Here is an 18,909-nt window from a genome sequence, read left to right as displayed (position 1 = left end):
TCATACTCGTATATCTATAATAAAAGTTCTTAATTTAAGTTTACGAATCCCGCGAAGCTTCCCAGCTTTTGTTGGCATATCATGCAATTATCCAATCGGACGCTAAAATCCACGAACTCAAAACCTGATTCGCGTGCAAGAACTCAGAAATTTCATCAGGCGCGATGATAGGTGATTGACAGAGCTTGCATCAGCTGCGTTGTAAATTTATCTGAACCAATAAAGATCTTAGCGCGTTGATAGAAGGTTTATATTACTTTGTACCGTTAAGGATGACCCACGTTAGACCGGGCCGTGACCGGGCCGGAGCTTCCGGCGCTTACTTTTCTATGACATGACAGGTGGTTTTCATAGAAAACGAAGCGCCGGAAGCTCCGGCCCGGTCACGGCCCGGTCTAACGTGAGTCATCCTTTATGCTTTGCGGGCTGTACACACTCGTCGAGAGACACCGAGCCGAGACAGGCCGAGAACGAGTGTGTCCTGTGTACATGTGGCTCCCTACTCGTCTCGCTCTTCCTCGTCTCGTATGTATGTATGTAAACACTTTATTGTACATAAGACAGATTACAAACGCAATAAAAGAACAAAAATATATACAATGTACAAAGGCGGACTTATCCCTATAAGGGATCTCTTCCAGTCAACCTTTGAGCAATTGAGAATGAAATATTAAGTAGGTAGGTAGGTAGGTAGATAGGCGGCTTAGGTACAATATTTCCATGTAGAAATCCCAGCTGTGGTACCTAGTCATCTTAGTTGTAAGGTCAGATGATAGATGCTTTCGTAAAAACTGGGTTCCATTATGATGCAACCGGGAAAGCATAAAGATGAAGAGTACATAATTAAGAATGTCTTATAGAGATTGCATACGAAAAGCAGGCCTGCTTGCTGCTCCGTAGGTCCCGGGTTCGAATCCTGGTAAGAGCATTTATATATTTGTGTGTTTATCACATATAAATATATTCTTCCTGAGTTATGGATATTTTTTATGTATTTAAATATTAGTATTAACAAGCCCCTTTGAGCTTACTTTGGGACTAGGTCGATCTGTGTACTTGTTCTATAATATTTATTTATTCATAGATAAAATATGCGCTTCATTTCATGCCTACTCATAAGTTTTGTTCATCGATTGTCAATTAATTTATGTAACTAAACAATGGAGAGTAGACAACACAATGCAAGTGTCAAGGTGTTGAACTTACACTTCCTTCCCATTTTGATAACAAATATTGGGTAATTAGGCCAGTTGACACTTATTAGGCTAGTGGAGACTAATGTAGTCATTAGTCCCCAAGTCTTAATAATTAATTGTAGAAATCATATAATATTTACATCAATAATGTGGGTAGTCTTTAGGTGGCGTTATATTTTATGGTAGCTTCAATTGGTTTTTATCGAGTCTAGACTCTAGATCTAAGACCTAGGTAGGTCATGATCATCATCATTACCAGTACGACGTACACTGCTGGGCACTGCCTTACTCTCATTTAGGAACAAAGTTTGCTTAACTCGATCTCGTGCTAGTACTATTGTTATTCTGTGCTCGTGCCTTGAAACCCTCGCAACGCTCGTGGTTCAATTTTGCAATATTTCGTTTGCTCGGGTCAAAAAAAGCACGAGGGGGTTAAACCACCACTTTGCCCTCTTAAAACTAATAACTATTTCAGGCATACAGCTCCGAAATCACAAACCCACGAACTCCGAAGTCTCCGAACTTCCGGTTTGGGAGCCGCTCGGAGCCTGGTACTTGTGTTCACACACATATCGACAAACATATATGTATCATGTATCATGGAGTGTGTGAAAAACAGTGAAATTACGCACAAGTCCTGATATCTCAGTAGTAGTTCGCTATCATACGTAAACTGGCTGGGCAGAGCTCCCGCCGCGCTCATATCGCGAAGGGTGGTCTGAAGCGTGCACGCGTTTACCGCGGCAAAAATAAATAAATAAAAGTTTTGTAAACAGCGAGGATCATTTTCATTTATGTAAAGATTTGAGTTGCCAAACTTTTAAAAGTTAAGATGACGACGTTCATAAGGAAAATGTGGAAAAATCGCTCCAAACATAAAAGTGAGTATTTTTGTGTAATTAATATTTTACCAAATAATATATACAAAAAACAAAAGTTTTCGAGGGTCACTATAAATACTGTAGTCTAGATTCGGGAATTGACTTTTTATGCAGGCCATATCTAAGTGCCAAACATAACATTCCCGACGTAGTTTTGGCTTTCGAGTACAAAAAAGACAATCTAGAACCCAAATCTGTGGATATCTTATTTTGTACAGCGTTTTTTGAAAGAATTTATGAGCTAGGTGTTTCCCATAAACATAGTTTTTTCTTTAAGTTTGATAAGCTACTTAATACCTTATTAAATTCTCTATTGTTCAATATTTAACTTTTTTGATTTGACTTCACTTTTAGGTACTTAGTTACATGGAATTTCCACTTTGCGTTTTTGCCATTTATACAGAAGTTTGTCTCCCATAGACAAACGTCTCGCCGCGTCTGACAGAGGTCAGAGGTTATATTGGAGAGACTTTCTGACTACCCAAGATAAAATCCAATTTATTTACTTACCTCCAGAATTTAACCTCATTGTTTAATTTGCATTATTTGCATAATAAGTATGTAGTGTCTATCGTATGCGTATCGTGCGTAAGTCCAAACTGAATGCCTACAATCTAAAATTATTTAATTAAGTGTGTTTAATTGGGTCAAGTGTAGATACATATATCAGTAACTCCTATTTGAGTGAGATATTTAGATAAGTAGTAGTTAATAAAACTATTAATATTGTCTTCGGTTACCGCGATAGTTACTCATGAAATAAAACTATGAAAACGGATTATATCGCGTATATTGAATTTATAATACATCCCGACGTTTCGAACCCTTTACAGCGTTCGTGGTCAACGGGTGAATGAGGAAAAATTACAAAATGCAAAAATACCCACATACTAAAATAATGAACAATCATAGACTACAAACTAGAACCCAACCAATTTTGCATGTACAACCAGCCTTAAAGTCCGCCCTACTGGGCGGATCATCCGCCCTACTTTCTTCCGCCGCGGATGGCCAAAGATCTCATAACCAGCCTGGCGGATAGCAGTGAGAGCTATCTGTTAAGACTGTGACCGATGAGCCGGAGCATTGTCGTGGTGGAAAAGCACCATTCGCCGAACCCAAGATGGGTGACACTTTTTTAAAACCCAAAACATCTGTTATTATCGAATGTACACTACCAAATGAAATCTTTAGGGTCTCTGCTATTAGATATTTGATTGTGATTCGCCTGTCTTATAAAACCATTTTTTTAAATTTTCCATCGGTTTTTCGTTAACTGAGGTGGAAGTCATCTTCACAGCTTGATCTACCTCTTCTGAACTCGGCACTCGGCAACTCAATAAGCGACAACTTACCGTCTGCTGAATATCAAAAAAAAATTACTTGGTAGACATTTTCTTCATACACAAGTACTTTATCACGGCACGTAACTATTTTTTTTCCATAATTGAACTTTTTAGTCACCTTCTTTCACAAAAGACATACAAGGGCCGTGAGTATTATATTCTTTGCCCCGGTCGCTCGGTGACGCGTCTATAACTACTTGTATATACTATGTCTATGACTCATTTACAATATAATCGTGGAGACTATATAAAGGAGCCAAATCTCTATGTATGAAAAGTGTCCATCAAAAAACAGTAATTAGGCGGCGCCACCATACACCGAAATACTACCAAAAACAACCTACGTAATTTGGTCGGGTTATTTGTTGGTTCATGTTATACTCATGTCCCAGAGCCTAACTAGCGCCACCGAAGAGATTAGGAACTAATATTTAAAGCTGAAAGCGGTTACTTTTGCAACAATTCTGCCATAAGAGATTGGCATCCTTTCTATACCATCCATAAATATAATATAAGGCGGGAACAATTGAAAAAAAACAACTGTCAAAAGTTACGTCATAAAAAAACAAACCTCAAGTAAAGAAGTTTTACAAATACGTAGTTTTAAGGACTTTTTGATTCCCCCTCTTACTTATATTAAAATTATATTGAACAATCGTAAAATATGTAGGTACACCCAGCTGCAAAGGTGCATGGCCGCTTTATGAATGAATTCCATTTATAAAGTGACTATCTATGCAGTAAATAAATATTTCATTTAATATTATTTCCTAACAGCAAGTTTAGGTGGCCTAAACAAGACACGCAACACTGAAATACTGCAAGTGCAGAATTTGTTCTGAGAGGCGCGTTGATGTCGTTTCTTCTACATAGGTAAAATAGCTGAGGTCTTATTGACACTGATAAGCTTCGTCCTTCATCCATTTTAACCCTTACTTTAAACGCAACTTTTTTATGTCTTAATTAAACGTCCCCGTTATGGACTACTACGCTTATACAGCCAGCTATCCGGGTGCAGGTTTCTCTCTAATTACTTAGGAATTAGGAGATCTCGCTGCCTGCCGTACATGGCGGTTAGAAAAACTAATCCAGGCGGTTTCTGAACGCAACTTGATTTTATAATCCATCCAATGCTCGCTTCTAAAGAACATCTTCTCTAATGGGAGGTGCTAAGGCAACATTGTAAATATAATTCGAGCGTATGTGATCGATGTTGTGAAGTAGGTATAGTTGGTCAAGCAAATCTTGTCAGTAGAAAAAGACGCAAAATTCAAATTTTCTATGGGACGAAATCCTTCGCGTCTACATTTTTTTAATTTGCCGCCTTTTTCTACTGACAAGGTCTGCTTGACCAACTATAGATTGTCCGCAGAATCAATGTCGCTTGGCGCTTTCCCTTATTGTATTAAGAAGCATTGAGGTACAAATAATATAGAGAGGAAATGGCCCCTCCCCCATTTTGACCGAACGATATGCTCTTATGAAACTTTCAGTAGGAGTAGCAGAGTAAGCGCTATTATTGTTTGTCATTGTCATAGTCTCACTTTTCCTTTCTACCTACTTATAAAAAGTCCTAAGTGACGTAGACGTTTTCTGTTGCCCACCGTTCTTATGGTGGGTAACAATGAACCTGACCAAATTACGTAGGTTGTTAGGGTTCCGTACCCAAAGGGTAAAAACAGGACCCTATTACTAAGACTCCGCTGTCCGTCTGTCCGTCCGTCTGTCCGTCTGTCACCAGGCTGTATCTCATGAACCGTGATAGCTAGACAGTTGAAATTTTCACAGATGATGTATTTCTGTTGCCGCTATAACAACAAATACTAAAAACAGAATAATATAAATATTTAAATGGGGCTCCCATACAACCAACGTTATTTTTTTGCTGTTTTTTTCCGTAATGGTACGGAACCCTTCGTGCGCGAGTCCGACTCGCACTTGGTCGGTTTTTTTGGTATGGTGTCAGGAATGTTAAAACGTGTTTTTAATTTTGTCGCATTGCGTATGTTTTGTCCCTCAGGGCGCACGCGTATAGCACATCTATGTAACGCTAGGTGTATGATAGATGTGCTATGCTATGTTTTCATACATTTGAAACGCAACTCCAGCTACAAATGTATGAAAACATAGCATAGCACATCTCTGGTCGAAAAGCACCCTAAGAAGGTAAACTAAAGCGAAGTTTATGGGAATGTTTTATAAAAGTGTACCTATGTGGTTAAATGCTTTTAATGACGGTCATCCATGTTCGAAATATGAAGCTTAGGAATGGAATTCTTAAGCGTTAGAATTTTGGTTGCTTCATAATGAGTTTCCAAACTTGCACAAGAAAGCTTAATTGTGAAAATGGCGGTATGGTATTGCATGGTAAGTACATACCATTCCTTTTATCATACCGGACCATAGTGCGTTCTTTACCAGTCAAACTTTTTTTCAATTCTTAATGAAGAGAAATATATAGTTTGTCAAAGGACTGTCTCATTTAAACATAGACAGAGATAATCATACTATCTTTATCTTACACTAGTACTAGGACCCAAAAAAGGATGAGTATAGTTTTTTATTTACTGGTTTGACTAATTATAAGTAAGGAAAGAGTGGTAACTCCATACATCAGTTTTCTTACCAAAACGCGAGCTATTTCCCAGGTAGCAAAGTGACGTCAGCGACGTACAAGTGACGTCATTTGTAGGTCATAATGACGTAACGGACGTCACAATGACGTATAAAATAGTATAAATGCTACCTGGGTTTCGTAGTTTTCAACTCCTTCTGCTTGTAATATTAGTTATAAATTGTTTTAGCAATACATTTTTTGTCGCGACACTCGTGACATCTGGTGTCAAGTAGCGGTACTGATTAATCCACTACATGTACATGGAGTTAGCACTCTTTCCTTACTTATATTTCTCTATGTTACCTACACCTACGAAGGTGATACATTATTGATTAGACTGACATAAAAGAGAGATTGTTGGCCAAGTTCTTGCGGGGCCGTATTCCAGCTAAACGGTAGCATTTTTGTTGTAAAAAATTAATAGAGCAAAGTAAGACGTAAGAAAGCGACGTTTATTAAAAATGGATCAGGGAATGTGGACTATGTGAAGTCTACAAATTGAAAAGTAAAGATAAAGAATAAGACGTACGATTATTACTGTATAGTGTACATCCATACTAATATTATAAATGCGAGTCTGTCTGTCTGTCTGTCTTTCTGTCTGTGTGTTCCCTCTTCACGCTTAAACCGCTGAACCGATTTAGATGAAATTTGGCATAGAGATAGGCTGAGTCCCTGAGAAGGACATAGGATAGTTTTTATCCCGAAAATCATCCCTTAAGAAAGTAAAAAGCGGGGTGGAATTGAGATAATTAACGAAGTGCCTACTAATTTGTGTGCATAATATGCTCAAATCTAGATTGCTATGAGATTTTCTTCAGGCGCTATTCTTACTCTAGCTGCGGTTACTAAGTCCACGCAGACGAAGTCGCGGGCAAAAGCTAGTTATATCATAAATGCGAAAGTCTGTCTGTCTGTCTGTGTGTTACCTCTTCACGCTTATACCGCTGAACCGATTTAGTTGAAATTTGGCATGGAGATAGTTTGAGTCCCGGAGAAGGACATAGGATAGTTTTTATCCCGGAAATCATCCCTTAAGAGGGTCAAAAGCGGGGTGGAATTGAGATAATTAATAAATGAAATGCCTGATAATTTGTGTAAACAATAAAGCTCAAATTGAATGATTGCTATTAGACTTTTTGCAGGCGGTATTCTTACGCGGCGGCGGTTACTAAGTCCACGCAGACGAAGTCGCGGGCAAAAGCTAATAGTATACCTATAAAAGAGTTATTATCTGTAGAGGTGTGAATAGGTATAGGTTTAGACACAATCGAAGGGCGATTTTTTCTTTTGTGAGCGTACCAGTCGAAATAACAAGAATGGTTGGGTGTCCCTATATAATTGTCCTTTTATCGGCTATCGCGGCATAGGTATGAGTATGACCCATTGAATGCGTTCCAAATAAGGGTCGGCTGGTTTTTATACCGTAATAGATGCATAATAGTGAAAGTTTAATTTGGTACATAGGTATATATGTAAGTCGATTTAGTCGATGGCCCAAAGACGGACGAGCAACGTAAATAAACGAATTTTAAACATAATGGTACATGGTGGTGGTATAAGGGGTAGGTACTAGGTACCTAAAGTAGAAAAAAAAAAAAACAAACTATATTGTGTGACATTATTTTTTAATCATTTTGAAGTTATTTAAGAAAATAGGCAATAGTTAGACATCAACACCGAGGTGGACTTGGCTTGTTTTCTTTCTCTCGATTTTCCTAAATAATTCACATTTATGGTTCAATAGGGAACAACCATAAAATACGAGCTTTTGTTTTGCTCAAAATTGACAACGTTGACAATGATTATTAATTAACTTAACGACAATGAAGCTAATAAGTACTCTTTATAGGGCAAGTTGATACGAATGATACGCGTAAGTTATGCTCAGAGTTAAAATAGGTCGTATTGTTTCATTGCCGTAGGTAGCGTATGCAAATCTAAAGAAAAACAAAAAAAAAACTCATCTCTTTGCAAAAGTTAAGTATACTGGGGTGCGAAACTCCACGTTTCGGGCAAACTCGGCTCCGTTCGGCTCAGCATTGCTCCGAGAAAATCTTAGGGTTGGCACAACTTGACGTCCCTTTGCGTGCACGACCACAGATCAGATAAATACTTGAATTTTGACAACCCTAAATAGCCAAAAGGGATAGTGCCATACATTAGAAAGGGACATCATGATTCGACCCTGAACCGCTGTCAAACTTCGGTTTTGTAGGAAGTTTCCTTTCTGTAAGATAGTACTATTATTTATTCTGTGGCTAATGTTGGATCTCAGTGACCGTCGACCCCAACGTAGTACCTTTCTTTATTCTATGGTAGTACAGTCAGTATCAATAGTAGCGGATCAAACAACGCTCCAAAAGTATCTGCCACCCTGAAATACTATTCCAAATATAGATAATCTCTATCTATAAATCATAGTGTAATTGTTCAACATTCAGGGACATATCTTTTTTCACCTCAGCAGCTCGAACAAGCCTACTTTCGTCACTCCCTGGAGTGAGGAAAATGCGACTGTGTTTATTTTGAGTCCCTCGCTACGCTCAAGATTCTACCTTAGAATCACTCACTTCGCTCGTGATTCAATTATAGAATCTTTCGCTTTCTCGGGACTCAAAATAAACACTCGCAAGAAAAACCAACTTTCCTCTCTTGTTGCACAAATAACTATTTCATCACACTTGCTCGAAAAAGGTCTTGTTTCATGCAGGTGTACTGAAGGACAAAGGCCTATATTGTTCCCGCGGGAGTTATGGATTCTAAAAAAAAAGCTATCTCACTCGCTAGTTATAGCTTTTTTTTAAATTATGTCATTAATTCATACGAACCAAGTAGGTATAAATATAAATTAGATTTACTTTAAAAAAACTGACGTTTATAAATTATTTTTATTTTTGTTTATACTTTAAAATATTTAATTTGAAACGGCTATTCAAATATTTTTTCCCCTCACTTGCTCGGAAAGCCGTCTATTATCCTTTAAAACAAGCGGGGAAAAACGCATTTTATCCACTAGTGGGGAAAGTAATTTGACCTTGGATGGAGCGTGTTTAAGTAGCTTGACAGATAACAAAACGTAAAACGCTCATGATAATGGTTCGTTCGATATTAATTATCATTAAATAAATGGTTTGAGAATCTAATAAAAAATACCAAATTTAGCTTTATTTAATAATTTTAAGTCATAAACCTTAAAATTCCATAAGAAACGTTAGATTTTTTGTAATGATGTTAAATATAATTCTGAACGCACAAGTTGAGTCGATGCAATTTCAAAACGCATCGTTGACATTTCATACGTCAGAACAGAAATGTCAACATTGTCAACAAAATTTTTACTGTTCTTCTCACCGACTCACGTAAAAATCAGAATTTCTAGTGTTTTCTGTTATAATATCGTAAAAAAATTAGGGATTCCAGTGATGAAGATGATCTAACGTCTGTGGATGTAATGTTGCACTTTCCTCGCTATAGTGAGGGGAAAAGTTTTGTGTTACACACGGGTGCAAATGTATTTTACTTCTCGTGTGTTAAAACACTCGCTACGCTCAGGATTCTATTTTAGAACCACTCGCTTCGCTCGTGGTTCAACTATAGAATCCTTTCGCTTGCTCATGTTTCAATTCCACACTCGCGGGTAAAATACAACTTTGCACCCTTGTATAACAAATAACTATTACACAATTTTCAATTGTGGCTGAATGCCGATGGGTCTGTGCCTTCGATGCCTAAACTACCAAAAAATTTCAAAATGGCGGACGAATGTTTGAAATGTCACCATTTCGATGATTTCGCTTAAAATTTTGTTTTTTCTTTGCAAGTGTGATGTGTGTAACTTACATTGTAAATGTTTCTTTACATTGTGTGTAACTCCGGGGGTAAGAATACTGTTACTCGAGTCTTTGTTGCCCTGCGGCTGTCGTGAATATATAGACTCGTATAATGTTTCACTTACCCCCACGTTGCACAATGTACTATTACTTTCTTCTTCTTTGTCGTAACCTCATGGCTGAGGGACGTGACGAGTGTGGACACTCTTCACCAGTGCTCTCCAGGCCGTTATTACTTTACCACCGCGAAAACTTACCAGAGAGCCGATTTTTTAATTTCGAGCGCTGGATTTCGTGCTTTTCTCTTAAATATGTATATCTCCACTACTAGGCATTTAAATTCTACTAATAAAATTGAAAACGAGTGGTCAATACCACTAGATTCCCAATATTTATTGCTCAGATTTCATAATTATCAATTCGCCGTTTTCCACAGGCTTGAGTGACGAAATCGAGCGCTCGAATTTCAAAAATCGGCCCCCCGAATCTAAATAAATTAACGATAATGTGCAAACATTATCATAAATTCTTTAAAACAACCTATCTGATCATTACATAAACACACAATGTTCATAATATTATGATTCAAATTTTATATTATTTGCTCTAAAACAGAATGGAGTGCAAAAGAAAAACGCACTATCTTCATATGGTGCTTGTAAATGAATAATACGTTATTTACTTGCGTCAGAAAAGGACCCTGGACCAATATTCGCATATCAGCGTCTATTTCAGTCATATCAGTGTATATCTAGGCCAGAGTGTAGGATTGAGCGCGGGTCAGGGAGCAATATTAGGCGCAGTTTCTCAGACGAGCGCCGAGATAGTACTTAAACATAAGCTAATTAAGTAATTAACAAGAGATAAACATTTGTTTCACTCGTGTTCTGTTATCTTATTACGTCTCGTTTTCCTATGTTACGTCTGATTTGGCCGGTCTGGGTGTGCCTGTCCGAATACCTATCGTATGCAAATTTCTAGGGTTCCATAATGAAGAGGCGATGATATAAAAGTCATAATAAAAAACCGGCCAAGTGCGAGTCGGAATCGCGCACCGAGGGTTCCGTACTTTTTAGTATTTGTTGTTATAGCGGCAACAGAAATATTGTTGAAGTGCTTTTAGAGTGTAGATCGAATGTCTCTCGGTCTGTTCGAAGCTTAAAGTCTGTTTTTTTTATTCCGTAGACTAAAATTACATTTCATGTGTTGCTAGTTTTTTACGTCTAGTAATATTTAAAACAATAAATACCTAAAACTAATTAACACTAATTATTTCGATGATTGCTCATGCAATTGGTTCCAACGCCTCATCAGTGGGCAGTCCACTGACGACAAATGCGTTTAGGAGACCGTAATAATATAATAATAATATTACTTAATATGGATGGTGTAATATTAATATTAGTATGCAGCTGATTAGCTAGGTATGTCTTACACCAGGAAAATGTCACCAGGTTGTAGCTTAAACTTACCATTAAGCTTTAACCATAACCTATGATTTTCACTAAAATAATGCCGGCGTAATTTCTGGTCGCGGATCAGTTACTTGATTTACATGGCCACTCCTGCTTGCGAAACTAGATCGACGTAATCTCTAGTTAAATGCATGGCAAATCGCGTTTGAAATTATCAGTAATAACCGTCTACGTCCGCTCTATATGCTTGTCTTTTACTGTTAGATATAAGCTATGATCTTATATCTAAAGATAGGTTATACACGCTCCAACATTAAAGGATGACTCACGTTAGACCGGGCCGTGACCGGGCCGGAGCTTCCGGCGCTTCGTTTTCTATGGAAAGCATCACGTGATCACCTGTCATGTCATAGAAAAGTAAGCTCCGGAAGCTCCGGTCCGGTTACGGCCCGGTCTAACGTGAGTCATCCTTAAAGCACTCACCTTGTGGCAAATTGTACAAGTTGCCTTTAGTCGGCCCAGGCAAGCGAGATATGTGCACGTGCTAACGAGCTCCCGCATACCGAAAGAGAAAGACAAGCTCATGTTTAACAACAAACAACACAACAAATTACTATGAGGTAGAGAAAAGTTTTTGCGCGTGCCATTTACAAGATTCTTTGTCAGAAAAATAGCAATTGCGTGATTATTTATGCACATTGTAAGTATTATGTGTGTATTAAATAAATTAAGTATTATAAGTAAAAGATAACGCACGTGACAATGACCGTTTTATATGCGAAAGGGAAATGAACATTAGTGAGGAGAGCAGTGATTTATTTAAGTGGGTCATCTACCGACTTTATTAACTAGATATTAACTTAATTATGTATGTCTGATGGATGTAGCTGATTGGCAAAACGCCTGATTGCTTATCGTCGTTTGAAATTAAACGGTAGACTTAGCGCCACTTGCACCAACCTGTAAACCCCGGGTGGGAGGGTTTATAGGTTAAACCGCTAACCCAGTGTCAAATTGTACTGGAAACCATGGTAACTCCAGGTTCCACCCAGGCACACCAAACGAGAATGGTCGGTCGAAATTATATGAACGGGCCTATCTTTACTTTTGAAAGTCCCGATAATATAAGTCTAGTGAAACTAACCGCGAATCATTCAAAACTCTAGCTGTAACGCCATTGGAAAAATAGTTTGAATTAAGAATTTAAGGCGCGAATAGGTATGGTAAACGATTAAATAACTTTTCTTTGCGGTTGTTATGCATTCCTGTTGTATAATTAGTTATATCTTATATTCTGCATGCCCTACGGTTATATATAAATATGTCGTAAACGACGAGAGGCGGTATCATGGTCGCATTTTTGTCACTTGTTAGAACTTGACAGGTATCAGGGCCGGATTTAGGGTCGAGGCCCCGGGGCAACAAAGGTGTGGGGCCATCCAAATAATTTTTTCGAAGTCACTATTGTGGAGGCCCGGGACCCGGGGCGGTAGCCCCGGTTGCCCTCCCCTAAATCCGGCCCTAACAGGCATGATGATATAGATAAAAAACCGACTATCTTAGCCCTACTGGAGAAAGATCTGCCTTATAAACGTTTTCTAGGGCCACCACGCCCAGTCCGGTTCGCCATGTTTAGAACATGACTTACATGACACATCAACCTAGGCAGCGAAACTTGGAATTGAGAATGCTTGTCCAAACCTAGACATAGGTAATTGCAAAATCTGTGCTAGAGCAAAAATAAGGGCAATTTGGCAACCTAAGTACCCACCTGATTAAATTCAGTCACGTACGTGGGGCATGGAATTATGAGGTTACGGAATTTGGAATCTGGTTTGATATGATATTAATCATAATTTAGCTTCAATAGGTATTTAGGTTGAATACTTAATGTTATTTCGTTACAAAGTTAAATGGTTATATTAAAAAAAAATAGTTTGGTGAGTAAATTAATATTTGCTCTATCAATTATGAATATTATGATTTATGAATAGACTTCCATGCAGTAAACCTATTATAGTCGCGTCTAAATATAAATGCTTATCAGTCTGCTGTTTATAATTCTAGTGCACAGCTAGGATCCACAACGTTGTAGGTACGACAAAAATGTGACTAATATTACATTCGTGTTTACTTCATACTTTACATACATTTCGATTTCGAAAAAATCTACTTCAGATTTTTTACGAGGAAAAATATACCCCTTTTTTGACGAGAGAAGGTGACAAAAGCTGACGTAGCTACTATATGAATGACCACGTCAACTTCTGTCACAACTTACCGCTAGTCAAATATGGCTCTCCTATGGGACAAACATATTAGATAAGTCCCTGATTAGTGATTATTCACAGAATTTTTACGATTTGTTGAAAATACGATACAAAAATTTTGCTTGGTGTTCCAGAACTAGAAGAATGGGCGCTAGCAGAATGCGAGGGCGAGAGCTGGTGGCGCGAGGCACGGGAGTCAACTGGAAAAGATGCCTCGGTGGACGTGCGATACGCTGGCATGGTGCCCGTCGAGAGGGCCGCCTCCGCGCCCGCTACCGCCATCGCTGTCCGCTCCGCCTTGCACTCCGCCAAAAGTAAGTTACTAGAACTGGAAGATGGGCGTTAGCAAAATGCGAGGGTGAGAGATTGTGGCGCAAGGCACGGGAGTCAACCGGCAAAGATGCCTCGGTGGACGTGGAAGAAGTCCTATGTTCTCGGTAGGGAATCGGTACAGGTAGGGCAATTATTTCATAGTAAACTTGATTGGCGCGAATGAAAGCGCTAAGTCAGGAAATAAATCCTAAGGAGACCGAGGTTGGTTGGAATTAAATAAGATAGGCAATCCTTACCGGTTGGCTGGATAAAAAAACATATAGGTACATCGTTACACAATGGGATCCTTTAAATAAGGACAAATTAAGCCTCAATTAAAACCTTATTTATTCATCTAATTAGCTGAATTTTGTTCCAGCTCTAAATAAAAAGTTGCAGCGAGTGAGCCTGGACATTAGCTCAAAGGGCATCGTGGTCACTGATGCCGACACTCACGACAATGTGCTCAGCATATCCATCTACAGGTAGGCACTAGTTAACATATTACATATATTTAGTTGCTTAGTCGATGAGGTAATTCTTATAAGCTCTTTTACACGAGGATAGTGACAGTCCAGCATAATGGCATGGGTTCAATGATATATTATTTTTACGGGCGATCTAGGATCTTACGCATTAGCTTCCTATAGGTAGAAATAATATTAAGTTCTATATTATTTATTTTTTACAAGCAAGGTTTAATAAGCTATACGGGGTTTTTACTCCTGCTTAGAGTCAATAGTGATATCAATCCAATGCCCGTACGTATAATTCTCAGAAAATATATGTCTGCGGAAGTCGCGGTAGGTAGGTACTTACTTTACTAGGTAATAGGTACTTAATAGCAGCATGAAACGTGACATCTCTCCGATCGAATCGTGATATTCCTAGAATAAATAGTTAAATAGAGTTTCAATGGTATATTTCCGCAACTACTATGCGTAATCAAAGGTCAGATTTATACAGATTCGCCTGTAGTGACGCTTTCGATAAACATTAACTTGTGAATAAATAGCCCATCCACATCAATAACGTAACAATAATGTACGATAAATTACAAGCTAAGATAATAACCAGTTCATTACTGTCTCCTTTGATTTATTACAACCTTTTATTACCAATCGCATCCAGAGACACCCGGCGATATCACGGAATCGACCCCGTTCTGACTTCAAGTCCACTCGCTATTATTATCAATATCAAGGAAAAACAGGAGTTGATTGACATATGCGTATGCGCAAAAAGATACGGAGTAATTTTTGTGAGGTTAACGATCGTGCTATCAAGGAAAGGAATTGCGCAAGACTACAAATTATCAATCACTTTATTATTCTGCGTCTTTGGAAAGCTTGCAAAAAAATTATAAAGCAAAGAAAGACACCTTCTTACGCTGCCTTTCCACTGAGGCAGAGATGAGCAGAGATGAGAGGAGACGTGCGGGATTCAACCAATAACATTGGTTCTAATCCACATATTTTCTTCGCTGGATAATTGATTAATTGGTTGATTCCCGCTCGTTATTTCCTCTCATCTCCGCCTCACTGGAATGGCAGCCTAACACGCTCACTGCAGCACTGGGCCGGAAGACCCGATGCAAAATATAGTTAATTACAAATTACACTAATTGCCTTAGCGAACGTGTAAAGGCCAGTGTACGGTGGATGCACCAATTGCACCACGTCTCAGTCTAGAGCTCCTATAAATCGAGACCATCTGGAAACAAAAACTAATGACGATTCTCCACTTTTCCAGGATCTCGTACTGCTCAGCAGACGCAGCTAACGCTCGAGTGTTCGCGGTGGTGGAGGGGCGCGGCTGCGAGCACGTCGCGCACGTGTTCACGTGCCCGCGCAGCCGGCACGCGCGCGCGCTCGCGCTGGCTCTTGCGCACGCTTTTAACGACGCCTATCAGGTAATGGCCACGCGCTGGGTGCACAGAATAACGTCCGAGTCAAAAGCCACATTATAGGCTAGTATGCACTGGGCCTAAGAGCGTCTTGAAGAGCATTGGTGAAGAGTGTTCACAATCGTCATGTCAGTCACGTCCATCAGTCATGAGGATATGATAAAGAAGAGAGTCCGGACCGGCCCGGAATTTGATAATGAGTTGTGCAGGATCTCGTACTGCTCAGCGGTTGCAGATAACACTCGGTGGTGAAGGGGCGCGGCTGCGAGCGTATGAAAATATTTGAATATCAAGTCTTATTCGAATACCAGAATATTCGAATTGCAAAATCGCGCTGGCGCTCGCGCACGCCTTTAACAGCACCTATCAGGTGATGGGATGCCGATGCTAAAGTTTATGGATGTGGGAGTTTAAGTGAGAAGGCAGAAGTAAAAGAGCGTGTGAGTATGTCACACACGGCCGGAAGAACAAAAAGAAGAGAGCCACGGTGGAGTAAGACGTGAGGCTCCCTAGAGGCGTGTAAAATACTATATTCGCGTTTACGATTGTCAATTGTGACAACTCCCTTTATAAAACTTAAGTCCCAACCACCAGCAGGTACTAAGGTGCCTAACTGCTTTAGAACTATGTTATAATCTTTGGTGAAATTTCAGGCATGGCAGAATAACCACCAAGGCAGCTCCTTACAGCGCAACGACAAACGCTCATCACCTTGGGTAATTAAAATTTTACTTAACAAATACAATATAGGTAATTTGCTTTAGTTTCAAAAATTTTATAAAGAAAATCCCACTAATTTTAATGTAAAAGTTTGTATTCATACGCGAATAGTTGACGGAAGGGGAGTGAAGTGCGACCAAAGTGCCTGTGTTTCAGCTTGAGCAAAAATGCTTTTGTATGTCTGTCCGGTTGTCCGCTTGTTATTCTCTCGCATTTCTCAAACGATTCTCATGAATATTTTTTGTGAGCAAGCTCTATCGAGCCTGACAAGAAATCCATACCTAACGTATGATGATACTATATCATATGATTCATATGATATGGATTTCTTTGTCCATTCGTTCCCAAGTTACCAGAGCCATACATTTATACAGTTTCTACAGCTCTACAGCTGACAAAGTCACTATACTATCACAGAATAAGAATAGTATTACAGGATATAATAGGATAGAGCGGTACTGTCATTAAAATTTGTAGCCACAGTAAATTCACTGCCATCTATCGACACACGATTAAAACTAAAAATAAAAATATCAAAAAATGAATTTATATATGGATAAATGTTTTTTTTTTTTATTTGCAATATTTCCATTGATTATTTTTATATTATTTTGACCCATGTTCTTTCACTTATATGCGTTAAAATTGTTAAATAACAAAAAAAAACCGTCAACGTCAACCGTCCGATACGAAAGTAGGCCAAAGGTAGCGGCGCCATCTGATCGAGAATCAAATTTTGTTGATTTTCGAGGCATGTTTTTCTTAGACTGTATCCATCTATTACGGAGTTATATCTTTGATATTACTACTTATAAAGGTTGGGTGGTGGGTGGGGGTCAGTTTAACGAGTTCTCCGCTCATCATGTAGTTACACGTAGAAGTCGCTTGTTAGTTAAAATATAAAATTAGCTTACTAAATTATCAACATCTGTTTCAGGAGCGGTTTCCTCAAGAGTCCGACGAAGAAGAATTGGAAGACGAGCAGTGGCAGGCGCAGGCTCCTCTGGTCACTTTCGCGTGAACTCTCGATAAGGATTAGGGACATACCTGTGCCATCAACGGGCTAAAATTGATTGGGCTTTTATCGTCTGTCATTGTCGCCCTCACTAAGTGACACAATAGACGATAAAAGTGCAACCATCATACTGCCCCATCCCCATCACCCCCGACAGTCGTAACCGCGATTGGAAAACTCATTCAATTGTTTACTGTATTGTTGCGCGATAAATTCCAAATTCAAAATGATTCTCCAATCGTTGTTACGTCTGTTATGGGTGGTATGTACAGTACGGCAGCGAATACGTATAAAGCATCTATTCGACACACGCACAAAGGCGTTAAGGCATACCTACTTATCGGGCGTTTCCAAGTTTTTTCGAAGCAACTGGGAGAAGTGCGATTTTAGAAGACTGTCAGAGGCTCAGAGGACGTATCAAATTGAAATCTTCGCAAAGACTTAGGTAGCACGTGACATTTATTTAGAGAAAGGTTCTCAACTTAGTAAAATATGATAGATATGTAACGCGCGTGTCGAATACATACCCAAATTAAAATGTAAGTACAATTGCGGCTTTTCGTTTGCAAAAAAAATATAAATACAATGTATATTTATGCCGATAAAATAATATTTTTGGCTCTTTGAAATTCGTGGAACTGACGATCCCTACTGCAATGCGCGGTTTTAAAAGTACACTGACAAGAGCGTTTTCACATTGTCCGATCCGATATCGGATGTCGGAAGAAAGTAAAATGTAAAATATATGTGTTTCTCTGTCTTTATTTACGCATGTAATAGATCATTATCACTAAAAAAATATAAATAATGCAAAAAGGCGGACTTAATGTCAATGGCACGCTCCTGTAGGCCCTGTAGCTGTTTTTCATAGACGCCTTCCGACATCCGATATCGGATATAAATTCAGCCATGTCGGAGCCCCCCGTCAGCTGTCGGACCGATAGTATAATGCTTGTTGCGCCCGCGCGCGCCCCCGCGGCCTGACTTCGCGGATGTCGGATCCTACATCCGACATCGGATCCGACAATGTGAAAACGCTCTTATGTGGGCAAAAGTTTTTAAAATTTACATAATTACAGTGGTAATTTGACAATTTTTCGTAAACAGAGACGGAAGGTCTACCGATGTTCAGTTAAGTGCGGTTGCTGTACAGCTCACAAATAAATAATTTACATATAATCCATTTAGTAAGAATGACAAGTGATAAATATGTAGGTAAACGGCTTCATACGACAAATAAAACTACTAACATATGGTATAAATAACAATATGTTAGCAATAACAATACCTTTGTACCTCTAGAAGAACTAGTTACATTCCAAAAACATTCCTAATATTTTCAACCGGTAACATGCTTCATAAAATAATTTACGATAATAATGATATTATTAAGTAACT

The 18,909-nt window shown here is 38.9% G+C and overlaps 1 protein-coding gene across 1 annotated transcript; it reads left to right on the top strand.

Annotated features, from left to right (window-relative positions):
• The first annotated feature begins 1,894 nt into the window (after positions 1–1,894).
• LOC134746731 (low density lipoprotein receptor adapter protein 1-like) lies at positions 1,895–18,904 on the top strand. Its single transcript, XM_063681252.1, has 6 exons — positions 1,895–2,077; positions 13,693–13,872; positions 14,250–14,355; positions 15,623–15,782; positions 16,430–16,492; positions 17,434–18,904. The coding sequence occupies exons 1-6, from the start codon at positions 2,029–2,031 to the stop codon at positions 17,515–17,517; spliced, it is 642 nt and encodes a 213-aa protein (XP_063537322.1). The 5' UTR covers positions 1,895–2,028; the 3' UTR covers positions 17,518–18,904.
• Positions 18,905–18,909: the final 5 nt, after the last annotated feature.

Source organism: Cydia strobilella, chromosome 13 (genome assembly GCF_947568885.1).
Source record: "Cydia strobilella chromosome 13, ilCydStro3.1, whole genome shotgun sequence".
NCBI lineage: Eukaryota > Metazoa > Arthropoda > Insecta > Lepidoptera > Tortricidae > Cydia > Cydia strobilella.
The sequence above is the reverse complement of the archived record's forward strand: the minus strand, read 5'-3'. Positions and strand labels throughout refer to the sequence as shown.